General features: G+C 41.7%; 1 protein-coding gene across 1 annotated transcript in view; it reads right to left on the bottom strand.

Moving 5' to 3' along the window:
- capn5a (calpain 5a) overlaps positions 1-10,280 on the bottom strand; it is a 38,648-nt gene extending 28,368 nt beyond the window's left edge. The window contains exons 1-2 of the mRNA XM_061217529.1: positions 10,115-10,280; positions 4,055-4,227 (exon numbers count right to left, since the gene is read on the bottom strand). Coding sequence (XP_061073513.1) covers positions 4,055-4,219 — 165 coding nt within the window. The 5' untranslated portion in view covers positions 4,220-4,227; positions 10,115-10,280. The remainder of the gene's footprint in view (positions 1-4,054; positions 4,228-10,114) is intronic.
- Positions 10,281-12,208: the final 1,928 nt, after the last annotated feature.

Below are 12,208 nucleotides of genomic sequence, written 5' to 3'. Positions count from 1 at the left end.
TAGACCCTGAGAGGTGCAGGAAAGGGGGGGAGATGGATGCCATTGTAATATCTGTGGAAATGACTGCTTCTTTTTTCCCAGGGAAGTGAGATCCCTTGAAACACCAAGGCCAGAACTGGTACTTGGAGAGTGTTTATCTGAGAAGAATGCATAATCATATATAACTTCAAAGCTAAATGAATTGCTCTGGCATTTACAAATGTATTCAAACAATGCCAGTGCATCAGAGCTCAAACACATTAGTCAGCACATCCGCTTCGGACCATGACGTAGCCCCTGCAAAACCAGCAGGAGTATGACTAGTAGCCTTGCCTGGGGACCTTGGCCTTTAGCAGAGTGAGCCAGTCATATCTCCTGTTGTGCAGAGCAGCCATGCCAGTTCGCCAGCCACAGAATTTATTTTTTGCATTTACAGCCCTTTGCATTTACAGCCCTGTTAAAACACACATTCCAAAGACATTTCTGATATCACATTAAATCAACATTGAACATACACAGCAGCCTAACAGGTGAACAGCAGCTAGGCACAATTCTATGATGTCTAAGGTTGGTGGATCCAACTAACAAAATGCCTTTTACAAGGCCCAGTGTGGTTTTGTTTTTTCGGGAGACATCAAATCCACCCGTAAGCAAATGAGCGCAGACGTCTCAGTGCAAGGCCTAGCTGGATCCTGCACGACTCAGCAGTGCGAATTTACCTGGTCCCACACTTCACTGCCCACTGCAACATTTGCATTTTCCTTCTTGACGCTCATGACTGCCGCCTTCTCTCTAATCTAGCTCTTCCACCTCGGTGCTGTGGGAGAGAGAGATAGAGGGGGAGACCGCCAGAGCCAGAAAAGCGAGCCAGAGATAAAGAAGTGTCCCACAAAGAGGACTAATTTATGGCCTTTCACTGAAAGGCAGAGAAAGATCGGTTTGGCCCAAAGGCCAGGAAGCCTCTCTACCGAGTGCGCCTACCTCATTTTCTAAAAGCTATTACAGGAGACGGAAAGCTGGTGATATTAAAGCCATTGTAATGGCTTAATTGAGTTTTCATTAAGGCTAAAGGAAAAGCTATTTGAGATAAAATAATAATAATAATAATAATAATAAGTGATAACGCTGAGTATGTGCAAGAAAATGAGATTCAAATTCAACACTGGATCCTGCTAACCAGCCTCCACCACGGAGGAAGAAGATGCAGGTCAGGTTTTTTCCCCGGATCAAAACTAAGCGTCTGTCATACTGCTCTTTGCTCTCCCATCCCCACAATCCACCTCTCCCTTTCAGTGGACGGAGCTGTGGCACTGAAAGTTTTCTGAAAGAGCTTTGGCTGGCCGCAGGTGTTTTTGAGTTTGTGACCATAAAGTCTGAGCACCCATTATGCAGAGGTTTTGGCCCACCACATATTCAAATCTTTCCTTAAAATAATTACAGCAAGTGTTCTCACCCCCTCCCTCCTGCCATCTCTGTGCTTCTTTTCCCGAAGCTTTCAGACAGCAGGTATAAAACACTGACACTTGCAGCATCAGGATGGAGATGAAAGGAGACATTCTGTCTGGCCCAGTTATTAAGAAAACCACAATCAATGATTTATGGTACTGGCTGCAGGGTCCAGCGCTACACTGGAACTGCGTCTCTAAGCTAATTGAAGGTGCTGCGTTTCTTGTCTACAGTTGATTGTTCCGACTGCAGAGCTCCGCAGGGTAAAGCCCACAGCAGAGACTCAGATGAGTTTGACACTGTATCTGCCTTATAGCTACAGTCTGGACTTCCCATGGGCCTAATCTTGCTCCAGAGGTTGCATCTAGATTTACCTCCCATGGCTGAAAGCTGTAGCTATAGAAATATAACACCTCACTAGTTACAAATCAGGCTACTTTCAAGATAGCTAGTGTAAGGGTAATTTTCTTAATTGATTCTTAATTGACAATGTGTGTTAACATAAAGACAAAAAACCTTTTATTTTGAATCCTTATTACTATTAGACCACTTTCTGAATTAAGTGCTTACTAGGAGTCTTTCTCTGTCTCTCTCCCAGCAGACAGACAGCCTTTGACCTTAATGTCTCTGCTTCTCAGCTAACACATTCTGGTCTTAGAGCAAGGTCAACAAGGGGTATTCAGAAGACAAAATACTGTTAAATGTTCGTGGTCAGCTTCATGTCTTTTTGTTTTGGTTCTGGAAACATGTGTATAAGAGTCTTACTATGTCTGATTCAAATCAGAAAGCCGGTAAGCTTTCTCACTTTCTGTTATTTCTTTGCAAATAAATACGAAAGTTAAACTCAAGTATAGCTATCGTTGTTTTTACTGGGATCTGTTTCATCAGACGATGCTTATGCGTGAAATGTTAAAACAGTTAGTGTGTATTGAACTAAATATAGGGAAGAACCAAGTTAGTGTATTGACAGCTAACTTGGTTCTTCCCTATACAGAACAGTCTCGAAGACGCAGACAGACAGTGTACACTGCCAGGGGTTAGAGTCCCTTGAACCGAAAAACCCACCCCACAAAGGGATTCTAAGCAATCGCCTATGGGGAAGAATGACGGTATGGCACCCCAGATGGGACAGCTGTACATTAATCACAGTGAAACAATTATTTGTAGTTGCCCCCCACCCACGGCCCTGAGATTAAGAGTCTCATGCTCTACCGATTGAGCTAGCCGAGCCACCAAGCCACAACACTAGTTAGCTAGCTGCGACAGTATGTTACATTTCTGGTGACAAAAACCTTTGACAGCAACATCAATGGCCATTCACAATGATTTTGATTATATAAACACTGTAATTTTGATGTTTCTACCAGTATGTTTATGTAAAAACAATCTAGCATGAAAATGCATATTATTACCTTGAGGTGAAATGATGGTCAATCATACAGCTAAATCATGCATGTGAGGAAGCCTGTAAAGAGCGACCTGTGTGACCTGAGTGTGACCTGAGTGTGGATGGGCCCCAGAGTCTGGACCAGCCCAGTGCCAACTATGGCCAGCAGCTCCACAGAGAGATGCAAAATTAGGTTCAGTCAGCAGGGATGAATGTTTCCAACACTCTCCAATGAGCCGTGTTAGTCAACCAGGGTCCTGCTTGTTAAACACGAAGCATCTGTCTCTGACTTCACTGACATTAGAGATCACAGGTTTGGGAAGAGAGCATGTGCTTGTGCTCTATTGAACAGGTACTAAATGTTGCATTGATGATCACGGCTTGCGAATACAACAGAGCATCCTAAACTAGGATACAATGGGGAAACGTATGAAGAAAATGATGCAGGTGTGGACCTGGCTCTCATCTCATTGACTCTGCACTGAGATTGTTATAGTTCCATTACAGAACACCAGTCTTTGGCAGAAGTCAAACGATTAGCCTGGTGCTGCCAACATGTCTCCATATGTGGAAAACAGAATTACAAAGCGCCATTTTTGTGTGGGCCAAGGGCCGATGACTTGTGACCTTTTTATGAACACCCACGCAAACCACTTCTTTCAGCACAGGATTTCTCACTGTTGTAATACAGACAATACGAGGCTCAGAGACTAGCGCATCTGTAAGTGAATTGCGAATAATACGTTTTGTATCTTTGCTTCAGATGGAACATTCTATTGAAGTTTTCCCCTGCTTCACGGTTGCCTTTTTTACGGAGGTTATTTGCAACCCTTTTAAAAATTATTGTATTCTTGTCAATTTGTTACTCCTTTAACTGATCAGGACCTATTTACAGAGTAGATGAAAAGTTGTGGTTTGGGTGCGTTAAAAACGTTACAACAGTGTTGCCATTCAGCCTAACCAAATCAGTATCTCTATAGATTGGTAAATACAAAAAGTTGCAGTAATGTCTTAAGTTAGCTGGCCTCAGAGAAAAACTGACAAAGCAACTATGTCTAAAACAAACGATGCTACATTTAAAACAATCTAGTGGGCTCAGTTAAAGGAAAAAGGTGATATATATTACAAATGCTGAAGTGTGCATGATCTTTTTTTTAGCTCATACACAGGCACATTTAACATATTTAAATTAACTTATTTAAATGAAAGATTCCTAAAAAGATTCAGGCAGAGTAATCTCACCTTAGGCCTCTTCCAGTGCACCCTGCCAATCCTGTTTCCCTGATAGAAGAGAGATTCATCGACGGTGGGGAACAGTGGGTCCTCAAAAAGTGTCCTATTCTGCAAGCACTGTTTCTTCAGGGCTGCATACTGTTGGCCCTCATATGCCTTCACGGAGGAAAACATGATGCATCCTGAAATTACAACACCACAGGGGGCACTGTTAGATACAGGTCAGAGGAGGACACCGAATAGAACAGCCACTATTTTACGGGCAATTGGGTCAAACTCTTTTCACCTCTCCATCTCATTGTCTCTAGGGAAGCGGCACTTTAAATGGCTTAATTCATTGCTGCATTTTTCATTTTTTTAATAGGAGAGCTTATTTTTCATATGGGATTATTTTAGGAAACGTGGCACGTTTCATGTTTCCAAGGCTTTCTGTGTGTTCAAAATCAAACGTCATCAATAAAGCTATTTCATAATCACTGAATTCACAGCATGCAGTGTAATCCCAAGCAACCAGAAAGCCAACAAAACAAATAAATGAAAGGCCACCAGAAAAGCAGAAGTTGAAGAAGCGCAGGAGGCTTGTGACTGGACATCAGTATGTGGTTCAGGTCCCTGGCAGACAGCGTCTGGCTACACTTACTGGCTCACTCACAAACAGAATACCAAAATCCCTTCATACTCCATGGCTGCATTCTACTTTAATTCATTGTTATGTATTTATTGGTGCAGACCTGTTGGAAAGCTGGCTGTAACCCTGGAAACTAACAGCGGTGGAAAATTAAAGGGGATCACTGTGAGAATGCCAAGAACCTCCACAAGACTGATGAGTTTGTTGTCTGTTCTTTCCCAAAAATCGAATTAGTGACATTTACAGATAGCAGCACTATACACGATACTGGAGTATATTGGAACCGTGCTGCAGGAAAGACTCGTGTTTTTCATTTATTTCATTTGGCCGAGTGAAGGGACAAATATTAGCTAAAGATGGAGACTGAAAAATCATGACAACCATACACTCCCATATTTACAGTACATTATGTTTATCAAAGATAAAGCAAGTTAAAATATTAAAAAGAAAAAATTTGAATTCCCAGAATTTATTTTAATTTCTGACATTGTCAGAAATTTCATTTAATCATTTCATCTCTTGCATTTATTTACTAATTAATGCTCTGCAACAAGGAGTCTGTTGCAATTACTGTAGCAACAGAGCTGGGTTGTTATGGAGATTCTTTCAAAGGATTATCCAGCCAGGCACACTAATCTCTTTAGTGTTTGCACAACCGTATTGACAGAAGAAATATGCTCCTCTATAAGAGCACTTGGGCTAAACAGTGTGATCTTCAGTCTGTCAGAGAAGAAGGAACTGGAATACTTACATTGTAACTAAATAGTTCATGTTTCTGAACACAGGCCCTCCTGCTCCAGAACAAAACATACTGAATATTATAACCACATTATATTGTGAATATTAGACGGAACTTGAGACTGGGTCTTATTAGATACTTGGAAATGCATTTTCAGAATTAAGTTATGCTGCCTATGCAACCACACACTCACATCAACTCTTAGTCAGAGAATGCGCTGAAACCACAGTTTAATTATTTATCCAAACTCTCTACTTTTCCTCCAGCTGGTGAGAAGATATATTTCACATCGTGCAAGAAGACTGATTTGAAAAGGGAATGCCCTGATCACGACTCCAGGGTCCGCTGTGATTCCACAGTCCTCGTTCCCAAGCCCGTGGGATGCCACAGTTAAAGCTGGGGTTCAGTGGTGTCGTCGGGGCTGCTGTAAAATGTTTAAATTTGGCTTCCTGAAGGAAGAATAAACATCAGAGAAACTGGAATCTCTCCCTCGCCTGTGTTCCATGGACTAATCCCTAAATGAATATCCCACCGTCAAGTGTATTAGGGGAACTGTCTGTCCATTTTTTCATTCCGGCAAAGCTTAAACAGGTTAAACAGCCCCCCCCCCCCATCCTACAGGACTGCCAGCAACAAACAGAAATGGCATTGTCTGAATTTGATTTGGGCCACAGGGCAACCACATCACAACAAATGTCCAGACAAAGGCACCACACGTGAGTCTGTTTCTTCGGTTTTCATAGAGCCAGAGCCTGGCCGTATAGCTGATGAAACGTGTGCAGTTCCTCAGCAGGGCACAGGTTACTGAAGGTGAAGACTCTGGGGCAGGCAGCAGTGTCATTAAGCCTCCTTCCTGTCTCCAGGGACTCACAGTCCCAGCACCTTTCAAACATGCCAGCCCTGACAGTGATGTGCAGGAGTAAGCATGAATAAAATCTGTTTATTAATATATAATATATAAATATGCCCTCTTCCCTCGTGTTGGACACATTATAGGTGTGCCACAGACAGAAGAAACCTTTCAAGTTTATTTTAACACAATCAATATGGAGCAGGTAGAGAAACATCAGGCAGTACACAAAACATGCCCAAACACGCTGCACTAGATGATATTATCACCGCATGCAAGAGATCCTTTGCCAGGTCTGATCTGAAACTTTCCATTTATTTTGAAGGAGACATGCTGCACCATTCAAACATTTCACTGAATAGAAAGACGTGTGAAATTAAAATGACCTGTGAAGTGCATTACCCTGGAGTGATTTCTGTCTGAGAACATTTCCACAGATGTCAGAAAACATAGCTTAAACCGACTTATAACAGATGGCGCAGAGCTCACTCAGAAATCAGTGCTGGCCCTTGCCCATTGCCCGTTCCAGATAAGAGAGCTGACAGCGCAGTGGAATTACTGGTGATGGCAGAAAGTAAAGACTTTACAACAGCCATGGGAGCAGCACTGACAGTGACAGGTTACACTGCTAGGATGCTATCTTAGACTGTTGGGACTGTGTGCACTAATCACAGGAAGGAGCATGTTTCATGTAATGTAGCATAACATTCAGCAAAAATAACAATGCCCATAAAATCTAGTTACCCTTTCCAAGAAGGGCACACCATTATTTTTAGTTACATTGCAAGCTTCTACACCGTTTTCAATCTGTTCCTTCCAGCTACAAAGCAAGGTACACTTCTCACAAGACCAGTTTGTCATTGAAGCGGAATACTGTTGATTTGAAATTAAATTTCATCTTTACAAAAGAATCACACTTGTCTATTTTTGTTTGGAGAACAGTCTTCACCTATTTAGAGGATGTTAAATCTAGAACCTTGCATCACCAGTACACACATTCAGAAAAAATGTGAAATAATGTGACTTGTAGAAGCAGCTTTAAATATGAATTTTTTAAAAATTACAGCTGTGGCCCACCCTACCTACCCTAAATACCCACTAACAATGGGATGTATATCTGCCATCAAATGACAGCTTTCCAACTTATACAATATATGCACCAGATGTGTGTAATGTCACTAGCTACAGCTAAACTCAGCCGAAAGATCTGACTCCTTTTCACTGGAGTTTGTTATATGTTTTAAGGATTCAGCACCCATTAAGATATTAATTAATCCCTGTAGAGAACTTTTGAAATTTTAAGTTATTTTGCAGAAAGCCATGACTCTCTGTAAAACCTGCATGGTTGGGATTTATATAACGCCTTTATCCAAAGTGATGCTTCTCATTCACTCATTCATACCACACTGACACCAACAGCGATCGCCATGCAAGGCACCAACCAGCTTGTCAGGAGCATTTGGGGGTTAGATGTCTTGCTCAGAAACACTTCGACACACCAAGGGCGGGGTCGAACCGGCAACCATACAACTGCCGACTGCTCTTACTGCCTGAGCCAATGTTGCCAATATATTTTAGAAGGCATTATGTCATGTGTGTGTATGGTATATATGGGGTGTGGCTGTCCTATAGTCAGTACTGAGAAGTTCAGAGGGCGTTAGGCCTACTTGTTGACCAAAAATTTAATTAGGGACAGAATGCAGGGATGTGGTAGGCTACTCTGACAAGCAGCTGCATGTTACAGCCTAGGTGATGATCAAAGTACCTATGTACTACACAGTATGTAGGATATCCATAATGTAGTCTGGGCGATAAATACTTACATAAGCTTGCCTACTCTACCTTTTGCTTGAAGGTCTAGGCCCCCAAGACGCGATTACAGTCATTCATGTCCTAGACTGAGAATACACTGAGCTAGAAAACCCACTTGCCTAAGCTTTTAACCGCATTTAATGTTACTAGGCTACAGGCTCAATTAAAACACAAGTTCCGCGAAATGGCACGTCTGCTGAAACAACAAAAAGCCAATTCACTGATGCACAAGGCACAAAATGTCTTGATCAAAAGGCCAAGTTCCCAGATAGCACAATGGTGAATTGCCCAAATGCATTGAGAATTTAATGTATTAATTTCCTTCATGTTTATTTTCTTATCAGGAAAATCATAAATAGAAAATGTCCCTCTGCATGCACACAGTATTTTTAAAAGCATTCTGCGTGTATATATTAGCCAAGGCTACTGGCGAAATGAACATCCAGGCGATTTAAAGTGAAGTTGTGCATCTGCGCAGTGCGCAACATTGATTCTGAAAATCAGTCCCAAGTCCTGGTACTATCAGTTACAATGCGCATGCATTCATTTAGTTCAGAAGTATTCTAGAGCTGTTCATCTGTGTCACACCCTGGATGTAGACCGACGTAAAAATCAACCAATGTCGGATGTTGTGAACCTTGACAATAATTCTGAACTTAATGTGTCAAAGCCGCTTCAGGTCAGTACAAACTGGCCGCATGAATGCTCCCGTCAGAATTTTCAAGTGATAACGTTAATGAAAACAGAAAGAGGACTGAAAGCTCATCATTCTGCTGCAGCGTGGCACCAATGTCGCCTTAACTTAAAGATGAGGTGCTGAAGGCCAGGGGTTTGACAAAAACACGTTTTTAAGCTTGCAGGTTTGTATCTACGGTGTATCATTGTTGTCATTCTGGAGGCAGAAGGACTGACCGGTTTTCTTCTACCCATGTCCTGTCTTTGAGGATAACCGGGTTTGAGACCCAATGGCCTCCACAATCGTCTTAAATAAAGGGATCTGTTAAGTAGCCACGGTGAACTTTTTCAGAACGTCATTTACACTCTCTCTGACAAAGATCTTTACCAAGAACCCCTGTAGCGGTCGTGGAGTCTGAGACAGGCCAGCGTGGATGATGTTTTTCCCCACAAACATTTTATTTTTTCCTTAAGCAACACGACTCCATAGGCGCCACACAGGTTTCCAAATGCGCAGTCTACATAATTCTAATTTTACTAATAGCCTACTGTGACATGCTCACACCTTTCCGAATCTCCTAAATGACAACTTGTGCATTTAACCTCGCATAGTTCCGGGGGGGATTGCCCCCTGCTTAGTCTAATAAACAGTACATTGGTTTGGATACAAGCGTCTGCTAAATAAGTTCACGCGGAACAGTAGCCTTTATGTGACACGTTATTATACCAAGCAATGAAAAAAGGTGGGGCTGCATGTTGGCATCTCAAACAAAGGAGTGGCAACTTATTTTCGTGATCTACAACCCGCAGGAAGAGGCTGGCTGTTGTCGCGCGGTCTAAGATGTCATTCTATACATTAGCCTAAACGTTTGTAAAAGACGATTGACTCAAGCAATAGGTTTCCAGGACAGGGGTGTTACGATATTACACACTTACTAGCGCTCACGCATCGTTTCCATAATTTAAGATAGCGAGCTATCTGGCAAGCGCATTTAGTAGCAATCAACTGAATTCACATGCGTTTATCTTTACTGAGTGCAGACATTCATGTCTCCAGCTGGACTAGCATGCGGGCCGCCGGATAACAAGGACTGCTCCTCGTGCACCCATGCATTTACTCAGGGCAGGCGGTCTTGAGGGCGGAGAGGGGGTGTCAGATCAGATCATTACACTATTACACTATCACACTGTGATTACACTATCACTATATCGCGCCTTTCACTTTCCACTGTAACTGCCGCGCGCTTTCAAATCGCAGCGCAAACAATCATTCCGCAATAGGTTGTGCTCTGTTTCCAACAGGTTAGTTATAGTTAGGAAATATAGCGCATGCAATATCGAGGTAGTTATGTTTTTTGTCCTTACCAGAGCAGGGTTCCGTTCCCTCGGTGACGTATTATATCGGGTCCTCCGGGGATCCAGATGCGTTAATGCGGTCCCGGGGCTGATGTGCCGTTTGCTCTGTGATGCACAGCTCCTTGCTCCGTTTGCGAATTCCTTACTCACACACACTAGGGAGGAGCTGACTCGTTGAGCCTCAAACTCCAACTGAGCATGTGCGACTACAAACTATGCTTCAGCTTCGCTTATCGAAATATTGTTTAAAGAGTTGGTCACAGTTGCGTTGCTTGGCTGCTCATGAGTTTTAATGTTGTCCATAGGAGGATGTCATTAGGGCAGTTTTGAAAGACATCAGTAGTCATTTATTCTTTTTGGAAGAAACGAAAAAAGAATATGAATACATACAAAACAAAACAACAACAACAACATATCCTGGAAGTAGCCAACACACGCAACAGCTCATTTCGACAGTACCTTCACATGTGTTCCTGTTGCATGAATTAACTCTAATCTTGATACAAATAGGCTATATTTTAACTGGACGTCCATGAAGTTGACTTATCATGCGCATCGTGTTAACTAGAATATTCTAATAGGATACAGCGCTACTTTAAATGCCGATAGATAACATGTCTCTGATGAATATTACGTTTCTGGGAGGGCACATACACTGTCGTAACGTATATACAATATATTGATCCAATATATTGATCGCTGGAAGGAACGTATTGAGCTACAATTACGCTTCGATTGGCAAGAGGTAGCCACACGCTGCCTGCATTTAGGGACTGGATAGACCAGATTAGAACCTCGGCCGTCAGCCACGTTATGGATTCTATTCACAGTGCGATGTCTCCCTCTCGTGGCTTGGCTCGGCTACGTCCACTACTGAAAATTTAAATCAGAACAGTACGCTCATCTCGTGCGTTTTTTTCCTATTCGGACACTGTAAATGACGCCCACCAAACATCCTGAGGGAGACCATGACAGTTTAAATTGATTGTAAAAATTAATCCGAGAATGGCTTCAAACAACATTGTATGGGGTATCTACTACATCTGTACGGTATATAGGCTATTAAGCAACAGCAGAGAAATAAATTGTACCGCAATATCGACACAGATCAGTCCAAACACTTCCATCTATTCCTACAGTGGGCTCCAGAATTATTGCCACGCTTGATAGAAATGAAGAGAAAAGGCTGCATATAATAAATAAACATGGATAATAATCTAGGATTTATGTTCAAATCATATACTTTTATTTCAAAACATTTACTCTCATGCTTCAATGCGTTTATAACGTTTTATGCGCTTGTAAATAAAATCAAAGTGAAATTGGCTATATATGTTTACTTAATTTAGTTCATCTCAGTCGAAAGGAACTATACTGTGTCATTTCATAATTTCCTGTTTCACTAGAGTATAAGTATGAGGCAACAAGCATGCAAAATCAGCATGGGAAAAGCCAAAGAACTGTCAATTAAGAAGACAGAGATGGTAATTGACTGTCACAAGTCAGGTAATGAGTACCAAAAATGCATCAACGCTTAAACACACCATTTAGCTTTGTAAGGGCAATAAAAAAAAGGTAAAACAGTTAAGTAAACTTGCCAGGAAGTTGACACAAGTGCAGGTTTTCCCCATCGACAGTGAGGAAGCTATTTAAGATCAATGGCACAATGAATTTAACAAAGTACTAGGACATTTTGCCAGAAAATCTGGTTGTCTCTGCTAGGAAGGGGAGACTTAGTCATAGGTAGATTGTCCAGCAGGACCATAACTCCAAACATACATAAAAATCCACACAGAAATTATTAAGTGAAAACATCCAAAATCCATATTCTGCAATGGCCATCTCAGTCTCCAGACTTAAATCCTATCAAAAACCTGTGGTCTGAACTGAAGAGGAGGGTCCATAAGCACAACCCGACGATATCAATGATTCTGCATGGAATGGTCAGAAATTCACAATTCTTTGTAAAAGACTGACTGTCATGACTGTCATCTTTGCACAAAGTGGGTTTTGCTCAAAGTATTAAACCAAATAATTAAAGCCAATAATTATGAAAAGTGTTTTTGGGGAAATACATTTTTGTATTTGAAAAATTTAACATGT

The sequence above is a fragment of the Conger conger genome, chromosome 13, assembly GCF_963514075.1.
Source record: "Conger conger chromosome 13, fConCon1.1, whole genome shotgun sequence".
In the NCBI taxonomy this organism is placed as follows: domain Eukaryota; kingdom Metazoa; phylum Chordata; class Actinopteri; order Anguilliformes; family Congridae; genus Conger; species Conger conger.
Note: the sequence above shows the minus strand (reverse complement) of the source record. Positions and strands in the feature narration are given on the sequence as shown.